Source organism: Phalacrocorax carbo, chromosome 7 (genome assembly GCF_963921805.1).
Source record: "Phalacrocorax carbo chromosome 7, bPhaCar2.1, whole genome shotgun sequence".
Taxonomy (NCBI): domain Eukaryota; kingdom Metazoa; phylum Chordata; class Aves; order Suliformes; family Phalacrocoracidae; genus Phalacrocorax; species Phalacrocorax carbo.
In genome coordinates this window covers 12499713-12523227 of record NC_087519.1, presented here as the reverse complement: position 1 = coordinate 12523227, position 23515 = coordinate 12499713, and the positions used below count along the sequence as shown (strand labels likewise).

At 41.6% G+C, this 23515-nt stretch overlaps 1 protein-coding gene across 2 annotated transcripts in view; it reads right to left on the bottom strand.

Annotated features, from left to right (window-relative positions):
* Nucleotides 1-1245: 1245 nt before the first annotated feature.
* The window catches only part of SHC4 (SHC adaptor protein 4), a 34513-nt gene continuing 12243 nt past the window's right edge, over nt 1246-23515 (bottom strand). Inside the window, exons 3-12 of one of the 2 annotated variants that reach the window (XM_064456360.1) lie at nt 17438-17501; nt 16442-16561; nt 14738-14791; nt 11461-11512; nt 9987-10113; nt 7908-8085; nt 6489-6549; nt 4944-5123; nt 3222-3475; nt 1246-2488 (exon numbers count right to left, since the gene is read on the bottom strand). In XM_064456360.1, the coding sequence (XP_064312430.1) occupies nt 2333-2488; nt 3222-3475; nt 4944-5123; nt 6489-6549; nt 7908-8085; nt 9987-10113; nt 11461-11512; nt 14738-14791; nt 16442-16561; nt 17438-17501 (1246 nt within the window). In that variant the 3' untranslated portion in view covers nt 1246-2332. The remainder of the gene's footprint in view (nt 2489-3221; nt 3476-4943; nt 5124-6488; nt 6550-7907; nt 8086-9986; nt 10114-11460; nt 11513-14737; nt 14792-16441; nt 16562-17437; nt 17502-23515) is intronic. The other variant, XM_064456361.1, reaches the window with a different exon arrangement.

Here is a 23515-nt window from a genome sequence, read left to right as displayed (position 1 = left end):
TTGTTTATTGCACTAGCACCCAATTACCTCCCTTTTCTTCCCCTTTTCCCTTCACAGTTTTGCTTCAGACACATACAAAAGGTGCAGGAGCAACAAAACAAAGATTCTGGTCTTCTGTTTAAGTTAGTGATATTCAAAGGGGGGAACTTAGACTCTGTCATACTGTGATCCAAACATCACACACTGACTCTAGATGTTTTTATGCATTGGTGAAGTGAAAAAAGTCCCCAAGTCAGTATTTGGCTGTCAAAATCACACAAATTTGATCTCATATTATCACAACTCCAACACTTTATTCTAGTCCCAAGTAACTTCAATTTGTACTAAAATGGGTGGAATTCTGCACGCTTACCTTCTATGACCTGTAATAAAACTAAGCTTTGACGCAAAAATCAAAACTGCCTTATGCAAGTCTTTCTCTACCACAGAAATAGCTATTTTTGTTTCATTGTTTGCTCAATAAAGTCACGTCAAGCACATTATGAAGTTTGTTAAGATGTCAGAATATAAAGGATACTATGCAGGGATTTAATATTCCACTTACAGTTTTCTTGCAGTGGCACAAAGCTTGAGCATGAACTCTTGCTGGAGGCCTTCTTTACAGGTGAAAACCTTGCATAGGATAGAAGAGGCATAAGCTTGAGCTTCTAGTCTAAAGGCTTGAAATATAATGCCACACTACTAGCAAGGAAATCACCTACTAATGTTTTAAAGCTGCTGACTGCTTTGGTATATGTAATAGAGTATTTTAATCATGTTTTTATCAAGGAATGAAATATATTTTATGCCTATAATCTCAGGATAAGAATAAATATGTTTTTAGGCAGTTCTAAGTGTGGCATTTTACATCATATTTTCCTCTCCAATAAAGCTTACGTCTTCAATAATTTTATGTGTATATGACCCCTCTTGTTTTCCAGAGAAAAGAGCTCTTACTGGAGTGTACCATTTAACAGGAACACAGGCAAAAGAACAAAATGTATGTTTTTTAGAGTCAAGTCTTCCAGCAATTGCTGAATTCCACAACAATTGTCTGCCTTATGGATCTGAGCTGGTGGGCTGGGATACAGCAGGAATGTCCCCGCTCATGCCAGAAGACATTGCTTGTCTTAAAGGGACAACTTTCTCAGGCCAGCACCCGGACTACCAGTTCATTCCCCAAATCCCCCCTGCCTTTCTTCAGTTACTTATCAAATCACTGTTTCTTCAACAGGAAGCCCAAGAAATCACTGTTCACTTGGAATATAGGATTGCTCATCTTTAGAGTATTTATTGTGGCAAAACAATTCATAGGTTTCCTTTAAAAGTTTTTTTTTCCAGGTTCAGGAACAAATGGACTCCACATGAAGAAAGGGAAAACCATATCTTGCTTTGGAAAGAACACTGAATAAGGGGACATGCAAAGTTCAGAGAGTCTTAAATAGTTTTCTCTCAAAATGTATCATTAGTTTTGTTCAGCTTCTCTAGTTTGTAAACAGCTATTAATCAATGAAAATATATTTAGCCTACCTTTAAAAAGAGATGTCTCCAGTATTAATTGGTAATAATAGTAAAATCATATGCAAGACAAAAATATTAGGATCTAGCATGCTTGTCCTTGAACAAGTTCTAATCAAAAATTATATTACATATATTAATTTCAACTTTGTAAATGTTGCATAATCTCAAATTTTTGAGTAGTCAGACAGTGATAAAAAAGGATTAAGAAACCAGACAACCCTTCTGTATTGTGAATGCTATTCATTTCAAATATTACTTGCAAGTAAAGTGCTGTTACGAGCAAAATAAAATTGTTAGTGTCTATCGAAAGCACATGACATTTTAGTAATACTCAAATTGTATTTGTGTTGGCAAATAGTTAAAAGGTTAGATATGTTTGTTCAACCACCCAAAACTAATTCAGTATAAATAATATTAGTTTCCAATAATTCTATGCTAAAAGGCACATACTAATGTTCCAGCAGTTCGTTCAAGTGAGCTTTTGCATGTAGAGGTTTAATTGTGCTTTTAAACAGTTACTGATTCAGTATGACCTTGAAAGTGACATTTGTGCATGTCTAAAATACCTTCTCACAAATGAATCTCACACTCTGAAGGTGTAATTTTGTTAGGATTAAGATTATAGATATCTATGTAACTACGCTTTTTGATCTCTACAGATCTACATAGAATACCCATATACATATATTCATACATACACACACAAAAAAGGTATCTTCTGGAACAGCAGCAGGAAGTGCAGTCTATACTTTTTTGAATTGTCTTCATAATATAAAGTCCTTGGTACAGTTTTCAGATAGGAATTGTCTTGGGATTTGCAAAATCCAAGGGATTATTTGTGATATTGCATGTGTCCCACATTACTCTCTTTCCTTACAGGCTGCTTCAAGCTCACTTCACTTCCAGAAGAGATGATTGGCAAATTATTTTCCATGTGATACTGAATAAGATGACCCACACTATCAAATATACGGTCTTTGGTTCTCACCTAATGAAAGAAGCAAAATAATATATTTATGGTTACATTGTGCTTATAACTGGTTGGACATGAGCCTAACACATTAAAGTCAAAAGGCATTTAAGCCACTGAACTCACTGGAGCAGGATCATTAGGCTGTAAACAGCAATTCAGACCTATCCTTTGAGCTACCGGGAGCTGACATGAAAAGCAGAGGACCAAATTAAATAGACTATATGTAGAACTGGGCTGATTCCGCTATGGAAAATGAATTAACCATTTTGTTTTCTCCACAGAAGAGAGATTTTCCCCTAAATCCCACTGAGGATTACCTTTCTCGTTTGCTCTCTCCGCTGCGACATCACTCAAGACTGCTCTTCTAGCCTTGAGCGGAAGCGAGTAGAATTGAATTGACAATAAACCAGCTCTACCTTTTCTGCATCCAAGTGTGTTACTATTCAAATTCATTATTTAATGTTAGGGTTATTTTTCTAGCAATATAATAATGGCTCAAAGGCTGTATTAAGTGTATACAATAATTATCAGCACCTGGACTAACAACAATATTTAAAGTACCTCACTTCTGTTTCCATGGTACTTCTGTGCTTTGTAAGTTCTTGAATTGAACTTTCAAACCTACTGAAGACTAAATTCAAATTAACCTGGATGGAATCAGATCAGTTCCACTTCCTGGAATGCATCCATGCATTTTGACTGAAACACCTGAGCAGCCTTGAAATTGCAGTATAGGAAATGTTCATACCTTGCCCTCAGGATCCACCAAGAGCAGGTGCTTCGCTTGCCCTCCCTGAAGTCCACTGAGGACATACTGACCAGGTGACGTTGTGCTTTCTCGCACCAGAAAATCCCCATCGTTGACTAAAAGGCTCTCTGCTGCTTTCCTGTTTAATTTGCCATGGTAACAATCTTCATTCTTTAGCTGTTGATTTATTTGTGGCAGAACACAGAGACCAGCTGGATTGCTTGTGGCACTATCCTGAACAGCTTCCGATAACTCTAAAATTAAATGAAAGGGAATGTATTGGACACTTCACCTACAGCTTCATCCTAAAAGTATGCGAGACAATATTTTTTATAGCTTTCAAAAAATTCAAATTGTTCAGTCTTGAAGCTGTGATCCAACCAACTTTACAGACTGTAATAATATGCACACAGAAATGCTCACAACCCTCCAAAGTTCATTAGGTAAAATGATCACACCATCTCCTCCCATACCTTAGATGGGAAAGCCTTTGGTCACTAGACAACAGGGATTGAAAACAGGACTTTTTCTGATGCTCTACTGTTTGGGGTTTGTATTTCTTTATTTGTATTAAAAAGTCAAATCTTTCCTGTAAAATCAAGATTTTTGTTGGGTTTTAGCCACTTTTTTTTGATATCTAGTTTTCCCTTCTTCCTTAACAAGCTCTAAAGATATTGTCATGGATCATTGGGAGAGTCATGTTGAGTGCCTCCAGCTGTGTGCAGGAATGCAAGACAACGTAGCCAATGTAGCCAGAAGGGAAGGATTACAGCATAATGCAGCTGCTGTGAAAAAACGAACAATTACTGAATGTACTAACAAAACTGGGTGGTTTGGGATATAGCCAGGCAGACTGCAAATGATTCACAGGCAGGATTTTGCTGAGGAAGATCCTCTGACACCATTTCTTCAATGGAATTGTACAACCTAAGGCTCCTCAGGATATAGCCAGTTCCTTTTAGAGCATAATACAGCCCCAGGTTGGAAACGTCTCAATGGTCACAGATTTCCTTTGCTGTAGTTCTGTCCAGTCCTTTGCCCACTTTCTTGTGTGGAGCCAGCTCTGACAGAGAAAATACTCAGTGGGAAACCATAAAAGGCAAAGCTAATAAAAAGTATTTTCAATAATGAGGACAATCAGTAGCAGCTATATAGTCATTTAATGGATACCCACCACTTGGAGTCTGTAAATCAAGACTTAATTTGATATACATTTAGTAGATACTACTGATCAAAGAGTTTGATTTAGAAATTATTGGATGAGATTCAATGGCCACTTATGCAATTCAGAAAAGACGGTCATAATGATCCCACTGTGACCTGGCATGCTACTGCCTGTGAAGCAAAGGCATCTGAGGCCACTTCCACCTTAGAGAGGTTAAGATCTTGAGCATACAGGAGAACCCTCTTCCTTGAGGTATGGTGCAGTCCCAAGCTTTCATATCATTTTAAAGACTTGCTTATTATTACCTGTGGAACACTATTTTCTTCAAGCAACTACAGAAGATGAAAGGTCACTCTGCTTGCTTACTGTCACTCCTTTTACTCTTTAATCCCTTTTGTCTTGAATTTAACAAGCAAACCAACTAACTAGGAAGGATTTCTTCCCTGTCTTTTCTATATTTCTTACAGGGAAACCAAAAATCTTTCGCCATGCACACATATGACAAGACCCCCTCTTTTCAAACCTTAGAAAGATATGGTATTGCAATGGGAACCTACTGGCCTGACGCAGTGGGCTCCCATGGATCTGTGCTGTTGCTGTACCGCGGGCTGTACAGACTGCGGACTGCAGGGTCTGTGTGTTGATGTAACACGGATCATCAAAAAGATCTGTTTTGTAGGCAGGCTTCAATAATGGTGCCTCTTTTTTTGTCTTCCGTGATCTTTCACCACAATTACCTGCAATTAGTATATAGTATGCACAGACTTCCTTCTATTTTTTTTTTTAAACTCAAATTAAAAAACTGTAAAAGCTGAAATAGGAACACAGTTGTTCTTATATATCCCACTAAAGTCATTCAGAAGGAAAAGAAAAATTGGCGGATGTTTTTCCTTATGGCTAGAAGGCACAAGGTACACTATCCAAAATTAGTAAGAATTAAGTTTTCAAGGATGTCCTGCACTGGTTCAGTTCTGTTTCAATCAATGTCAGCAGTAAACCTGCCACTGATTGAAAAGAAATTAATATGCATGACTCTATGGAGACACAAGCCATATACATTGTTTGTTGCAAAACCCTTTCTTTCCCCTCTGCACCAAAAAAAAAAAAAAAGCTTGTGAGAAGCTGAACAATTCTCTCTCTTGCTATTCTGGTGGAGCAGGGAAGGTGGAGGAGGTTGGCGCTTTGTGGCTCTGCCTGTAGAACCAAAGTCATATCTGTCAGGTTAGGATCCAAGCCTAGGAACAGGCTAACAGAATATCCCCTGCAGGGTATGAAAGTAATAGCACTTCAGCTAGCCAAATAGCATGCATATTTTTGCTCTTTAGCAAACATTTTATTCATAGATCTATTCATTCTTTTATTTTTTTACCCTCTCTTTGTAGGAACCATTTGATTGTCATTTCCTTAAATCAGAAATAACACAAGAAACTGAACTATCCCCTGAAGACAGTGTAATGGATGGCTTTAAGCAGTGCAGGTGTGAATTCAAAAAGGACCTCGTTGTGCAGTGAAAGACATGAGCTGAGGAAATGTGCTCAGGACATCAGCTGTGGCAAGGGAAGGCCAGAAGGGGATCGAGGATTGTGATCTCCTGGGGTCCCAGAAAGCAGGTTTTGCTAAAGGCACAAAGCCTGAGGCAGAGGAAAGGTACAGTCACACTGAGAAGCCAGCAATGCTGGAACCAAGGGCACAGGCCCCGTTGGAATGGCCACCTGATGCTGATATAGTTTGGCTCTCATCGAGCATTTGTAGGGGGAAGGGGTATTTTCAGAGACTGATAAGCAATGAAGTATCTTCCTTTTTCAAAGGGTATGAAAGGGAATAAAACAACAAAGGGTATGAAAGAGAATAAAATAACAAAGAGCTACTGTACAGTATCATGACAAGTAAAATGAGTAAGTCTGCCAGCAGACATGAAGACAGATTAGTGGCCTTTAGAAAAGCTGTAAGGCTTTTTTGTCTGCCCTTCATCTAGGGAACTAGAAATGACCCATTAAGTAGAACACTTTTCACCACTGTATTGAAAGCCAAGGGGCATCTCTTCCAGGCAGTCTGCCTTGGTTAATTCCGCATACGCATGGGAAGGAAAGAAGACTACATACCCACAGTTTTGTTTTCTTCTGGGCAATTTTCGTATATATTGATGAATGCTGGGCTGCTTGTCTGTAGAAAAATTTTAAGAACAGTAGTCCCTTAGAAACCTCACGTAACTTTAAAACACCCATGCACCAGTTAATTGGGATACAGGTAACTGAACGTATCTTCTTGACAAAAAAATTCCTATCTCCTTAAATAATATTTCATGTTGGTACTCTTCTTTCTACAGGGAGTCATGTCTGGGCATACTCCAACCTCACAGAGACCATTAACTGCCCAGTTACATATCTGAGGTTTAGTATATACTGTATAACTCCTAGATAATAAAGTTCAGATTTTCTTATAAATCTTCCTTGCAATAAAGAAGAAATAACTACAGGCATCATGGTTTGAAAGTGAAATGGTCGGCAAGTTGTCTGAACAGCACTAGAAGGTCATCAGAACTCAAAGGAAAACCAAAAAGTAACACCCCATGGAAAAAAAGGCATTTGCATTTACATGCTGCAGGGTGACTCCTTGCAACAACTCTGTGAGCTTCAAATGCAATTCAGGATATAGTCCAACACCTTTTTAGAGAACTGTTGGGGAGGCAGAGACCACCAAGCCCACAGCTGAGATGTGGCATATGATTGAGGTTAACAAAGTGAAAAGTGGGCAGAGCAGTAGCACAGGAATGCACAGGAACCTGGGAAGCAGCTGCCACCAGCCTCCAGTAACAGTTGGGAGCAGCAACTTTTTAGACAGCACCAACTCAATTCCAGCAGGCATGTCTGAGTGCACTCGCTCTGAGCAAAGCAGTGGTGCCTGCTTCCTTAAGTGGGGAAATGCTGGTGTTTCCAAGAACTCACACAGCAGGCTTTGAAGTCCGTGCAGCCAGTCTGAACTTGGCTGGTTTTACTCCCTGACTGATTGGGTTTTATTCCTCACTATCCCAGACAAAAGCCACAGATATATGCATCTCCTGCTGCTATGGCTGATTTAACAGAGCCTTTTGAAATGCTCCAAGGGTAATTAATGTTGTATATACATTGCAGACTATTAATGTTGTATATATAGGTTGTAGAGCATAATGGACAGGATTAAATATTTATCAGATCACAGAATCAGGAGCCAGGAGGTCCCAGATTTTGCAGATGTTCTCTCAGACAAGCCATTTAAATCTGTATCTATTTTCTTCTCACAGCTAATGAGTGAACAAGGGAGTATTACTTGGTCTCCTAAAAGTACTCTAAGGACAAACCAGTTAATATTCAGAAAGTGCTTTGGGATTCAATTATGTACTAAGCATCATTAAATCTAGCCTAAAAAAACCTCTCCCAGGATAATCAAGACCTGGTTCTGATGTTAATGCCATGCTTTACACCACAGGAACACTTTATTATTCATTCCCAGTGAATAGTTATCCACAAAGATGATGTACTTACCAAGCAATGCTGCTTTTTGCACTGTATGAGACAGTTAGCCCTTTGGTCTGTTTGCACTTTCATTCGCATGTCTAACACTCCACCAGTGGGAGGCTCTTTCCCTGGAATTTCGTTGTAATATTCATGATCCTCCCTCTCCTGTGAATTCCCAGCTGATCCATTAGCATTTGCTGCCTCACTGAAAAAATATGGGGGGGGGGGGGGGGGGGGGGGGGGGGAGGAAGCAACTGATGTAATCAACTGTCTTCTAGTGTAGGCAAACATCACCGTGTTTGCGCATCACACAATACACAGATTAGCCATATGGAGGCTGTAAAGGGCTTTGGGCCCGAACTTTCAGAGCTGTTATTTTTCCAGTTACTTACTCCTGAATTGAAAATTAAGTCATCACAGTTTGGGGTGCGGGGAGGTACAGCCATTTTCTTAGCACCGGGCAGCCTAGATCCCTTTTCTTTGCCATGAAAATATAAGAGCCACCTACTGAAACTTTAAAAGAAGAGTGCCAATGCATCGTTCATTAAGGTGTCCAAAATGTAGACCCTAAAACTAATTCCTCTGGCTTCTTGTCTCAACTATATAAATCTAGGGATTCCAGGGTGGCAGGGGCAGAATGACTTACAAGAGGAAATTAAAACATCATGGCATTTAGTTAGACAAGCCTGCAACTGTTTTAGAAAATCAGATAAAATAGTTTTCCTGAGTAGAATGTACCCTGATTTTAATAACTGTAATCAATATAACTGTTCTGTTTCAGCTTGAAGAAAAGGCTGAACGACATGAAGGAGAGCACCCAATGTTTTTCTTGAGCTAAACCAGAATGATGATAGTTTAAATGTACAGCTGATACACTGCAAAACAACTAGGTGCTTCCTGTACTGTCTCCGGTCCTGAAATAAAAAGCTCATCTCAAATCTTACTTCTCTGTTTAACAAGAATATAATTGGATAAAAGGCCTCAAGCAGGAAAGAGATAAAGTTCAAGTAGTCGATTATGTGATATGCAGTGCAAGTACTTGGTTATGTGATTCATAGTATTTTCGAAGTGGGTGACTCATTCACACAGCAATATCCGACTTCTCTGTCCGAGGACTATTCTCTGAGGCTGGCTGCAGGTTAGGCTCAAGAAGGGAATCTAAGTAGCCTCTTCCACCTCTCCTTGCTCTGATTTGCTTGTGGCATAACCTAGCAGAGTTTCATAGGAGGCTCTTCCTCTAGTTGTCCCCAGGAAAACAGACCAGTATCAGCAGTGGAATGGCAAGAACCACTATATAAAATGAAATAAATGTAAACTGGAGCTGGGGCTGCTGTTCTGGAATAAAAAACAGTTCTGCTGCATTGCGTCAGGCACTGCACCAGTGATACCACCTGCACGGTGACTCCCAGTGCTCAAGATGCAGTTAAGTGGTGTTACAGCTTTACCTACACATGGGAGGTAGCAAGTGATCAAATTTGGTGTTATGGTAAAGAAGACTGAGAAAAATAGGCATGGCTAACCTGTGAGGAGAGCCATAAATTAGCGCAAGAATTATGTCCCCAGTGCAATGAAAAAAAGAGTCGTTGAAATGGGTAATAGTGGTCCGAAAATTAATCTAAGCCCCATATTTTGAGCAATGTGCAGGATGTGAACAGAACAGCAGCAAGGTGAATTGCAGTTGCTTTTTTCCCCACCACACACCTTTCACTTACTGCAGCAAGCTCAAACTTGGCATGGGTCAAGGCTGAGCAGAGTGTGTGCATGGCGTATTTATAGAGCAGAGTTTACTTGAGCAGAGCAATTTGAACATTTATTCAATGTACTTGCATCATTTAAGATAAGGCTGTTTTAGCTAAGGAAAAATATGGCTGAATTCTATGCTGCTATGCACCTGTACAAATGTCACTGAAATCAATGGACTTTATTAGAATAAGCTAATTTTAGTCTATCATACTCTGTACATACAGCATATACTAACAAATAGCATATGTCCAGAAAGCATATCCAAAACATCTTATTTATGGATCACTCTTTGGAGTACATTGTTTTCCTGAAAAGTACTAAAGAGAAGAGAACTGCCAGTTAAGTGACTGAGAATGTGCTGACCTTTCATTAGGCATAACCAGGCTGGATGGGTTCTTCAGGTACTGTTTGAACCGGAGCTCAAAAGCCTGCCCTATGGTGTTTATCACCTCCTGCGCCATCCCATTGGGGCATTCCAGTATGTGGCATGCTGCAAAGAGACACCTTATTTTAATTAAGTAAATGTAGTTTATGCTAAAAATAAAGACACAAGCTACATTGCTTACAGCAGAAAAGCTAGCTATGAAATTATGCATCTAGATGGCTTTAGATTATACAGACTGAAATTTTTTATGTGTTAAGGAAATTGCTTTAGGTATTTTTGGTCATAGTATCACTTACACCTCAAAGCGAAACTCCATTTATGCTTCCTGTGTCGGGTGCTCCTGTATCTCCTTTTCTCTCCCTGCCTGGCAGTAAGCAGAAGCAGGGGATAGAACCAGCCCTGCTAGTGTGCAGTTTTCATGTGAAACAGCACGGCAACAAAAGCATAGGTGGCTCTGGCAGCCTAGGACAGGGCAACCTTGGGGCAATACCATGCTCCTGCCCCAGTCCTGGTTCTCACGCACCTCAGAAAACTCACTCCAGCAAGTGCCATGCGCCCAGGACCTGCTGTCCCCTCTGCAGAGCTACCATGAGACAACACTCAGGGATGGTGCTGGGCCAGCCGCCAGCCCTGCCTGCGGGCTACCAGGGTACAGGAGTTCTGCACATCCCAGTGTCAATACCAGGACTTACTGTTGAACCTGCAGGGTGCCTTAAGTTAGTCAAAATAGCAAAGCAGATGATATGCAGGTGATGGAGCTACAGAGAGGTGGCAGGCCAGACTGTTAATGCTGCAGCCCAGCTTCTCCAGATTTTCATCCTGATTTAATGAGCCACCCATGGCACCTTAGAGTGAGCTCTCCTGTGAACTGCCACTCTATCAACTTTATAGCGATTAGCAGTGTTGCTCTGAGAACAATCTGGCGTGAAAGAAGCAGCCAAGGGCCAGTCTTTCCTCTATTGCAGGCAAATAATGAGAGCAATGCAAAAGGGATTTTATCCGCTGGGTCAGCATCCAGAGAAAACAAGGTCTCATACACCTGAGTACGTACCCCACTCTGCCTTCCAGCAACATACCCAGGAGTCTATATTAGATAAGGAGGCTCATTCAGTACCTTTTCCCTCATCTGGAGGTTGTCCCAGAGCAGGGAAGCCACCCACCTTTCCAGGCTCTGCCCTTCCTCCCCAGGCAAGGCTGGCTTGGGAAGCCTTCTACCCCTACACGGAGCCAACAGCTTTAATCTGACCTGAAGATTCTTACTTTGTTGCACAAAGAATATGACATTTAAAGCCACAGCCTGCATACTATCACCCATATCTATACAAGGAAGTCAGAAATTGTACAGAATATTGAGCTGTTCAGTAGCTTTCTTATTTTAAAACTCAAACAATTACTTGGTACAGATAAAGAAATCATATAAACATGTATAACAATCTGAAAATGGTTTCCTACCTCTCTGATTAACAGGATCTTTTGCTACATATGCAACGTAGTCTGTTGTATCCTATAGGAAAAAGACAACAAATATATTTAAAATTATCATTATGAACAAGCCTACAACCATAACAAAGCAGCTGAGTATAGAAGGATGTATTTTTAGCTTTAAAAAGCATGCTTCTTTCAGGGAAAGCAACTGAGGTGCTAGCAAAGTGGGCTAAGGGAAAGGTCAGTGAAATACTGGCGGCTATCAACACAGTAATTGTGCTGGAAACTCCTTCTTATAATAAACGCACTAGACCATTTGGCATTCTTTGGGTCTTCAACAAACTGTGTTTTCAGTTCCAAACTATGCAACAGGAGCAGAAACACAACTGGTGCCTCATCAGCAGGCAACGCTGCTCTCTTCCGCTGCTCCCACAGAGCTCGAAGCCTCCCCTGTGTAATGCATTAGAGCTGTGTGACTGCCAATCACAGCTTTTAGCTGGGACAGTCCTTATCAATGTCAGTGGAAGATAAAATAGTGCTAATATACTGCAAAGGACAAATTAGAATGTTCCCAATTCATAGCATGAAGATTGAGTTTTAAAGGCATCTGAGAGAAAAGCTGATCTTTTAAAATATCACAGAATACAGTAGGTATCTCAATTGCTGCTGCCTGATTTGAGTCCAGCTACAATCAGGTTAAGTTACTCTGGACATCAAGGCTACTGCTGAGATCAGACAACCTCAGTATAATTAGTTGTCTGTTACAGATTTTCTTTCCAGCCAACACTGAAATAATCCTCACTTTTTCTAGTAAAACTGAAAGGGAAGAGCCACTTGATAATTCAGCATAATAGTAAAAATGGTGAGGTAATGAATAACATTCTTTTAATTATTAGAGATGCACTTTGTTCTTTTGGCTCTTTAAGGCAGGGTGGGGAAAATGCAATTTGCAGGTTAAAGGCATGACTCTCTTGAGGGAAGATACAATCAGCTGGCAGGAAACAAGGCCCCCATTTGCAATATGCACAAGAATAATCATTTAATAATTCACAATAAATGACAGGAGAGGCAGGTTTTAGGGACAGCAGAACTTATCCTAGATAATTTTTTTTTTAATCTCCAAAGTTAACATCATTAAAAGAAAGCAAGCTAACTATTTCTTATGCATTTAGTGAACTAAATTTCTTTCCTTTTCCTTTCAGGTTTGTCTTGAAGTTCATAAATATTTTAGAATACACTTTTAAAATAAATTAAATCTAGAGAGCAACTAGAAACTAAAGTGACTGGAGAAGTACCTGCTATTTTTTTATCTTTGTAAGGTTTAAGTACATGCATGGATGGATTTGCTTTAAAATAAAGCAAGAATAGGCTTTATTCTTGGGCAGAATATTGCTACTCCTTAAAAGTGCAGAGCAACACTGAACTGCATTTAGACCCTGACTATGGGGGCAGGTGGAGACACATGTCCTGTGGAAATATCTCCCATTTTAAATGTAAAGGGAAATTTGGAAAAATTACCTGAGCAAGCCACCAAAATTGCCCCCTATGTGAAGTGCCACTAGATTTATAGTTACCACCGCTGAGCAAGACCTCCATTTTACATATTCTCCCAGTAAGAAGTGTCACCAGCTGCACCACCAAACCCATTTCCTGCAGCACATCTGCGTGCAAGCACATCTCTTGCAGGTCCTGCCATTAAGCACTGACCAAACCCAGCCCTGGGTAGCTTGTGAGATCTGATAGGATCACTGTACAAGACCAATGCAGTATAATTAAAAATTAAAATAAAAAAAAAAAATTTTAAAAATAAATAAAAATTAAAAAAAAAAAGAAGAAAAAAATAAACCCCAAACAAAAAAGGTAAACAAGCCCTGGAGAATTACCCATCCAACCCACTGAACAGAGATCTGAAAATACATTCTTGAGTTTTCAAAACTGGAAGTGTTATGTAAAGACAAACTAGACAGGCAGCATGTAGGAAGTGTCAGCCTGAGGACATATTTAAATCATTTAACTATCAAGAAAACTGGAATTTGGAAATGAAGCTTTGTGATGCTCAGCACAACAGCACGCCAGCTCTTGGAGCTGCCTGGAAATCCACGTCAGGAGGGGTCTGCAAAGGCCAGGGACTGTATCGTACAGTGTGGTGTATTAAGATAGCACAGGCACCTAAAGGTGAACTTTGGACTCCCTGGATGCTCAAAACACCTTAATCATTAAATAGGATCTTCATGGGCCTGGTGCCAAAGTACTACATCCTTATAGTACCTCCCTCCTGGGTGCAGGACCAACAGGTTTATGCACACATGCTCCCTCCCCACTTCTCAGCCCAGCTCCAGAGGGCTCCTGTTCCCGGGCAGGCTAGGTAGCATCTCTCTGAGCAGAGCAGAGGGGTTCCTTACATCACCCACATGGCCCTCCAGAGAAGATCTGTCAGACACCTAGGGACAGTTCCCAGCTACTTCCCCTTGCCTGCTCCGAAATCCAAAGAGGCAGAGCTGTCATTTTCCAGTCAAAGCTGGATCTGGCTTCCACCCCAGTGTTATCAAGAGCATGACCCAGAGACTTCTGCTTTCCCTGTTTCATAACACAAGAACAGGAAGACATTTAACAAAACTGAAGGGCAGAAAATTCAAAACTGATTAAAAAATACTGTTTTCATAACACATGGAGTGTGAAATTCATAACGCTGGCAGGGCTGGTCTTACTTAGAGTAGAAGAGGGAATAGGGCATGGTTATGGATGACAAATTCCCTGCTGACAATCGTTGCAATAAAGTTTGGAAGAGGAAAGAAAACCTTTTGTGACAACATCAGTGAGTTCATGACTATGATACTAGGAGAAAAACCCATATTTGCAAGAAAAAGAAGATTATGTCACATCTGTCTTATAGGAGCTTTGCTTGACTCAAAAATAATCTAAAATTTAGAGGTGCTGGTGCTGACCACTTTTGTGATAGGTGGTAGATTACAGGGACCACAGAACTGTTGCAATTCCTGTGTTTGTGTGTTCTTATTTTTAGTCCCCAGGTCTGGGGGCTTTTGAGAGAACCGAGGCTCACTGATGGAGAACGGGAAAGGGAACTACACAGTTCTATCAAAGATCTACTGAGTCTTTATTCCAAGACTCCTTTCCAGTCTCAGTCCCTCAGTTTTCTTGTATTACTGGTTATTATGCATAATTGCAGTGTACTCTGTTAGTGTTTGTGGATAGGAAGGGATGAAGCAAAGTATGTGCAGGTACTTTTATTCTCATAATAATTTCATTATACCTGCGGAAGTATATCTTATAAATCAATACTTACTGGGTCACCTCCAGAAGCAAATGAGATGGACTGCATGTGATGGTTGGCAATAATCTGAAAAAGCATGACCAACTGGTTAAACGTGCTCATGTGCTACACATTTAGAAAACAGCAGAGCCTATATCTTCCCAGAGCAAGCAATTAAGTTAATGACAATCCAATCCATTAATACATAACACACATCATTTATGAAGGGAGGAGCTAACAATAGAATTTTTGAGACTACCCCTTCATGTTTTGTAATGTCTAGATCCTCAATTAATTTTCCTTAAAGGGTTTTCAGGATTAATTTAACCACCAACTTCTAACCTGGTCAGTATGAAGCTAATGAAACTTTGAAACGGTAATAACTGGAGACACTGGATGCATTTACAAAATCTTGAGAAATTAATCCATCTTAACTTATTTAAATGCATGTTGTATACAATGGTAGCATTTTTATGAAAGGGCCCCACCAATACTATGATGTCTCTCACCACTAGCACCAAGTTGTTACCTGGTAGAGATACCATTAGGCAAATCAAACATCAGCTTTTCATGGTTTCAAACACTACCTCATCTCTGGAGTCAAACTGTTCTTTATTATAAAATCAAGTGCAATAGATCATGCAAGTAGGAACACAATGAAACATGGCAGCAGTGCAAGAATAGAATGAATAGGATTTTCTATTTGCAAAGGTCTAGTAACAAAAGACCTAGAAGAAAGAATTTCAAGACAGTGCCCTGCACACCCATGTGTGCCGTAACAGGGCACATCAGTGCTTTTGGAAGCAGATCTCTCCAGTTGGCTTTTAGTCCTGTTCAAAACAGGAACAGGTTAAAAGGGCCATATTTTAGCTGCCAACCCCCAGAGTTTCACACAGTGTAGGGAAGACCTTTGCTGTTGTCCCTGAAAGGAAGGGCGAACTGGTGCTATAGATCCTTCCCAGCACAGGGCTCCAAGGGATAGGAGACCTCTGTGATCTGGTGAAACCCCAAGAGCTGCCTGACACTCAGCACAGAATCAGCTCAGTGCAATGATTCCTCAGAGCCAATAAGCCAAAATTGCCTCCATGATGTTCCCCTGCTCCAGCTGGGAGTGAAACTTCCCCCTGGCCCCAGGTGAGATCGTGCTGGGAGCCAAAGCCAACAGCTGATGGAGGAATTAGGTGGGCAGCACAAAGCTCCTCATCACATCTGCCAAGAAGGGAGCACACCCCACTTCCAAGGCAGATCCAGGCTCTTGGAAACATGTCTTGATGAAGCCCAGAGTCTTTGCATAGTATAACTCATTATGCACATATATTTCCCAGCTGTAAAAAAGCTTTTAATGACACCAAAGCCAAGCTCTGACTCATTATTTATATAATTTTTTTTTTCCCTGGGACTTGTCAGAAACTCCAGTCAGGACTAGTGCCGTGTTTATTAGGCAATATACAGGCAGACACACACACACAGAGAAGTAGTTTGCCAAGTGCTTGAAGATCTCTCCCCATAGAAGACACCATCATAAACAAGAAGGGTATGCACTGCATGTTCAATTCCTCCAACATGCTCTCATTTTTAAGTTCAGAGGCATCATGTAATTCAGCTTTACCAGGCATATACAAGACGACTAAAGGCTGCTGCTTTCCCGTTGAAGCAGCCAGCCTTTCTTTCAGAAGCCGTGAAAGGAGGAGAATACAGTAGCAGGGAGAAAAGGACACTGATTTATATGTATCCTACCTGCTGCGTGTCAACATTAATCAGAGTGAGGCTGCTTGTTGAAATGGTCAGTTTTATATTCACGCCAGAAAACTGAAGGTTACTTTTGCCAAGTATAGAAGACAGAAACTTCACTGGAGGCTTCAAAGACACAAAAGAAAAAGGTTGTCAGCTGAGCCTGTCAGAGGCAGAAACATATCAAAGTCAAGTAGATCTTATGATATCTTATTGAGAATTTCACTGGAGCAAGGATAATGGCTTGATCAAATACAAATAGATATAACAAATATCAGCTTTGAATACAATACTTACAGGCATATTTTTTAGGTCAATAATGGGAAAAAGTTTTAAAGCATAATCCCAGTGAGCTAAATGTTATAGCTGGCTCAGTAATTCAGAACATGTAATTTTCCTGTTGAACTCTGCTTCATTTCCTAGGGATGAAGTGTTTCTGAGTAAATCAAGAAATTTTCTCAGGTATTCATTTTTCAGGACCACATCCATGCCTCCCAAGCCCCGCAGTTATGGAAGAGAACCAGTAACTTCCACTGGTGATGACCCAACAGCAGACACTGATGTTGCCCCCCACTGCACCCCAGTTATTAAATAAATGATTGGCACATTAAACACTGCCATTCTAGTCATGTTTATTTTTTTGTATATAAAAAACAATCAGGTAATCCTCCAGTGAATGAGCTCCCTTTTGCTATCAAAAATGTCTCCTACATTTTACCAGCCAGAACCTAAAACTTGTAAAGCACTGAGCACTGCAAAGACTGGTAAAAGCAGGAAATCTGGGCAAAGCATTAATCCTGAAGAAAATAAGGTAGGGCATAGCCTCAGCCCCAAACCGAGCAGACTAAACACCCCACTACAAGCGTTTTTTCATGTTATACCGAGCTCAGATGGATTAACATGCACTAACTCCAGTATGGGCTGAAGCCTGTTAGAGAATCATGTATCCAGGTTACCAAAAGCAGACAGAAAAGAAGTCATTCAGCTAAAACCAGTATTTACCTTCCGCTTTTTTATAGCTCCATTTGTACCTGGTACAGCTTCACACAGTCGGCTTATTGCTTCTCTGCAAACAGAAAAATACAGCACAAACTGTTGGATCATTTCACATGCATCATCTGTAACAGGGCCAGCAACCCTGCGATTTATTGTTATCATCCCAGTTATGAACACTTAAATGCTCTGAAAGGTCTTTCATGGTTGTTTTTCTTTCTTCTTTCCTCCCAGTGTTGTTAAAAAAAAAAAAAAAACAACCCCAAAACCAGCAACCCAAACTATTTAACAAAATACAATGATGCAGCAGGCTCATTCGGGTTGATTCTTTTTCTTTATAAACCACTTCAGTTTCACCTAATGAAAATCTGTTTTTTAATAAAAAGAAAAAACTCTGCTAATCACAAGAAACTCAAACAACCTAATGCCTTCAAATCCTTTTTCTCAGTATGGTTAATAGGTCTCTTGCCTTAATCCTGATTTAGAGCAGCTGGGGGGGGTGCTAAGTGAGCCCAGCTGGGTGCCCTGATTGCCCTTCTGGGGTTTGGGGTTTCTCTTTTGTTTTTTAAAAAAAGGGGCAGGGATGACGTGTAATCAGCTTCTCCAGTTCTTTTTCAAATCTGAGGTCCCAATCCGTACTTTTCCATCTCTGGCAGGTATGTCCCAAGCCAGATGTCCTTTCCCAGCCACCTGCAGTTCTCTACAGACACCTCTCAGGGGAGCAGATGGGTAAGGTATAAAGTGCTCACAGCACCCTATCATCCCTGGGATCAAGGCGGCAGGTGGAGGCTCTACGAAAAGTAGGTGAACCCTCAACCCTGGTGGGTATTGGTCTCTTCTCCCAAGTTACTAGTGATAGGATGAGAGGAGAGAGGAAATGGCCTCAAGCTGTGTCAGGGGAGGTTTAAATTGAATATTAGGAAACATTTCCTCACTGAAAGAGTGGTCAGGCATTGGAACAGGCTGCCCAGAGAGGTGGTGGAGTCACCGTCCCTGAGGGTGTTCAAAAAAATGTGTAGATGTGGCACTTCAGTGCATGGTTTAGGAGGCATGGTGGTGTTGGGTTGACAGTTGGACTTGACGATCCTAGAGGTCTTTTCCAACCTTAATGATTCTGTGGTCTATATCAAAGACAGCTAAATTACACATCTAATATAATATAGTGGTGCACTGCATTTGTTTTCCACACTTTAACAAAGCCAATTCTGATATATGCTCTGGCACGTGACTGGTTTGGACATTTGATGGAGCACTCGACTGCCCTGATTGAGTCTGGCACAGTAGCTGGAAAAAACCCTCTCACTGGCAGTCGCAGGCTTTCCCCTGAATGATACTCACTGTTTTGAAGTCAGTGGAAAAATGGTGACTTACCGGGCTGGGATGTGCTTAGCAAGTTTCCTTAACTTTGCCTAGACACCCCTGTCTGACCTGCAGCTCCTGACCTCTCCAGATGCCCTTGCCTTCTGCCGCGGGACTGTGCAAGCTGCACCACCATCCCCCAGTCACCCTCCCAGGCTTCAGTTCCCACATTGGGTGATTTTATTTTAAGGTCATAGTCTCAGCCTTTCTGTCAGAGCTTAATTCAGACTTGGGTTTTCAAGGGTTGGGATTTTGTTTTGTTCTTAAGCAGAAGGGAATTAATTTGTTTAATCATTTGTTTATATTATTGGATTATTACCCAAAGAGCTAACTAGGAAATGAGCTAGTTAGGAAAGTTTGTCAGTTTTCAGATCTTGGCACGTGCTTGGAAGGAACATGCCACTGGGCTTCATTTCCTGATAAAGTTTTGGTTCAGAAAGGCTGAAAAGTATCAGTGAGAGGCTCCAGGCAGATATGTCCCATGAAGCAGAGGTGCCCTGGTGAGGAGCGTGGTCCCCCCAGGACCCTGAATTGTGCCTGGGGAGCAGATCAGACTGCAAGTAAAGCCAGCACAGCGCCAGTGAACCACAGCATCGCGGCTGCCTCCTGCTCAGTGCCCCACAGACACTTCTATGCTGATGGGCTAGGTGCCTAAAGCACTGAAGATCAGTGATGGTACATCAAGTACTCCTGTCAAAGAACATCCTGAGAAATTCAACCTGGAGACTGTAAAATGAATGGAGACCTCATCCATGACAAAATAATTAATATGTTTTGAGTAAAAACAGCAGGGAAGAAAATGAACCTCTTCGTGGGCTACACAAGATGGGTCAGAAACACAGCTTTTTAAATGCTGCCCCTTTTTAGCCTTTAAAGCAAAGCACTTACCTCTGCACAGCTGAAAATATGATTTTGCAGTGAATTCCTGATATCATTCTTGTTTAGCTCCTGTTTTATTTAGGTATTACTAGTAGAAAGGCCAAAGCTAAAAAAAATTCATGGGAAAGGCATCCTGCAGGATGATCTTGCAGATTCCAATAATCAACTTGGAAAATGAGAGCTCATCTTCTCATTCAATATTAAAGGAAATTAAAATCAGAGCCAAGACATTAAGGCTACCTGGAGCCTTCAAGTCTAGCTCTACCTAGAAAGAAAACCAGATACAGAACAAACTGGGAAAACAGTATTTTGGTGACAACTGAGTTCTCGCACGCTTCAGGCAGCCCATGTGGAATAAGGAGTCGTAGGCAACACTGCCAGCAACAGACCTCGTTCTTGTACAAGCCAGTGTGGTCACTTCACCAAGCTCTGAAGCACTTGTCCAGCAAACAGGAACCAAAAAGTAGGTAAATAATTTCTACTTTATAGTCTCTGTTACCTTTCTTTGATAGGGGAAATCACCTTCTTACAGACATTTCTTGCTGCGTATCTCTGGGTGGTCTTCCAGATGATCTAACAAACCTTCTCTAATATTATTTCAAAGATCTGAAAAGCAGCAGTTTGGTAACACCTTGCTGCTACAGCTGAACACTTCTAACCTTTGGTCATTTTCACCAGGCAGGTGGACCTGAACTACAATCTGCACTGTACAGTAGGAAGAAAAGAAACTCTGGATATGCCCACAATAACCTGAAATAGGATATACCGTATCTGTGTTTTCTTCCTGGAAAACTGCTACTAATTCGTTCTTACAGCCATTCTTTTTCTTGGGCAAGTCTCTGCTTTTAGATCTGCTGGATAGCATATACCTCTGCATAGGTCGCACAGTTCATCATCTTGTTCCTGGATGAATGTGCAGCCTTATGGGTTCTGGCATTTGCTTGTCCCTTTGATATCTTCCAAACCTGAGGCATTAGCAGAAAATGTGGCTTTGTTATTCCAGTCACGTTGTTGCTTTTTCTTTCTCTCCTCATTGTTCATTCCAAAGCAAAACACTTTGAAGGTTTTTTTTTGTTTTCTTTTAAATCACCCTGAATGAGAGAACTCCACTTGTGTACTCTGCAGCAGCTCTTCTCAACCTTGGGAGCTACAGAATGAAATCAGGATAGCCGTGAGAAAGTTACATGCTATTGTAGTTTAAGGCAAAGAAAATCTTGCTTCTCAACTCCTCAGGCATCTTCGGCCATTTGAGGTGGAATCACTGCCTGTTGGTCCTGCAGTGCCCAAACGATTACATCAACTGGTCATTGTTTCATTGACAGTTTTCATTTTCCGTAGTGAAAGGGAGAGATTTGGATCAGCTCTTTTCACCATCCTGAAAAATATTACTCTGAAGCACTTTGGTCTCCTGGGCTGTCTCCAGCAGCAGACCTACCACAGAAGCAGAGGTTCCCCTCCTGGCCCCAGCAGATGCCCATCCATTGCAGAGGGAGCTTCCCAGGTGTTATTCTGCTGGGCACCAGCTCGGTGAGGATCCAGGCTGGCACAGTTTCCTGGGGGCACCTCTGTGGGATCTGGGAGGTGGGATGGGGATGGGAAGGCAGGACCATCCTTCTTCAACTGGGACACCGAGGCTCCTGAGTACTCTGCTGTAGGCAGCTCCCCACTTTCTGGGCTGGGACACACTGAACCAGGACAGTGACACAACCCCTGTGTGGCTGAGCGCTGCGGGAGCTGGCAGCACAGGGAATTCTTGGTTACTCCCCAAGAAGCCTGGTGCAGACCCACAGGGCACTGCGCTCTCTGCCCCCGCTGGGTTAGCAGCCAGGCTGCAGCCACTTGGCAAGGGCTCCAGGACAGGACGGAGTGGCAAGGACAGCCCCGTTTTTGGCATCCATAGCCTTTAGATCAGATCATCTGTACAGTCTACAGGTTTTCTCTGGATCTGTACCTCTGCAGTGAAACCCGTGGCAGACACTCCTTCCCTCTCCTCCCAGAGCATGTGGGAGAGCGCTGTGCTGGCAGTAACAGTGAGCTGCTTTGTTTATTGTTCCCCCAAATGAGAGTAAAAGACAAGAGATCGGCTGATGTAAGCAAGGAAGCATGCTGTTGAAGATTTGCTTTTAAACTCTGCCTATGCTATCTAACAGAAAGCGATTGTGCGTCTCAACAGAGTTGAAATGAATCTTCCAAAGTCAGCCTTCTTCCACCAGCCATCCCCAGCAGCACGTTTCAGATGCCCTTCGCCCTTCACTGCCTGACCATTTTCAAGTTTGCAAGTTAACGTCCTGACCTGAGATACAGAATCCCTTTTCCCATAAATGCCCAAATATAATGACTAATAATAAGCTTGATTTAACAGAAGGGGGAGAGTATGAGGAAAAGAGCTGAAGGGCTGGAAAAGGGAAGTGCGTGTCAGGGTCAAGCAAAGGCAGGACCTGCCACAGCACAAGGGCAACAGCCCAAACATGTCTTGTACTGAGAACAGCAAGCACAGCACATTTATGGGTGACTGTTCAAAAAAATACAAAGCATCTCAAGCAGAGGAACCTGTTACCCTTATTGTTATTTTTTGGTGTTACTCTTGCCATCTACATGGAGTTTGGGATCATAACTTTCTGCAAAATGGGAGGAATGTCCTAAGAGCGTGTGAGTTGGGTCACAGGCGAGTAACGGCAGAGAGCTGGAAAACTGCTGCAGGAAAATCTCTGCCAACCTCCTCACTGCACAGCCGCCAAGGATAGAGAGCACCTCAGTGCCTGTCCCTTCCCTTGCTACGCTGCAGTCAGTCAGCCTGATGGCCATAGGGCACCTCTGCACCTTATGGTCATTCCTAGCACTGGAGAGGCCACTTTCTGCCTTCCCCAACCCTGTGCCTGGTAAAGGAGTGAAAATGCAAGTTCAGCAAGAAACTAGAAAATAAATCCTCCACGCTCATCTCTTTTGACTCTTCACAGCACTTTGGCAAACATGAGTTTGTTGATCTTTCCAACATTGACGTGAGGTAGGTAAATAACATCTTTATTTTTAGAGATCAGGAGGCTAAGAATGCAAATGCACATAAAGCAAGGCAGGGAGCAGGCATAATTAAAGACCTTTAAAACAGAAGATGCCTCTTTTAGTGAAATGCCATTGGAGTAAAAATGGTTTTTTACCCCCAGTACAAATAACAGAGATAATTAAAACAGGATCATTTCCAATAATGCCTTGGTTGGTGCATTGTGCATGCCGTCTATAAACTTACTCCCCCGGGAGAACAATAGGGGAATAATCAATGGCATCTTTGCTCCAGTCAGCTTGTAATCGATCGAACTTTAAAGTTTGCATGCATGAGCTCAGCACTTCAGCATTCAGTTTGCAAACAGTTTAAGTTTTGGATTTCTCATGCACAGAAGAGCCTGTTAAGGTCAGCAGTGGCATTTTTTTTAGGTGATGGAAATACTGCCATTGTTAAGTTTTCACGTAGCTCTGGTTAACAAAACCTTACCATTTGGGCCAAATTTAAGTTGGCGAGCTCTTGTCACACAGTAATTCACATCCATTATTTCCCAGACAAACACTCCAAGGCTCTGTTTTGTAAGTGCAGCAGCATACATTCTGTGTCTCACAAACGGGAGATAACCTCACTCTTTGGCCGAGGTTGTTGAAGAACAGAGTGGTTTGGTCTGAATGCGCTGGGCTGATTGCTTTGGGCTAAGCGTACTACGTGGCTCTTTTTGATCAGTGAACAACTAGGCTGAGGGGAACTGGGTGAGTGCATGCTTGTGTTGACTGTAAATGTCAACAACCACTGATTTTGAATATAAAACAAATCAGGCAGCTTTTGAGTGTGGTATATAGGCATTTAAG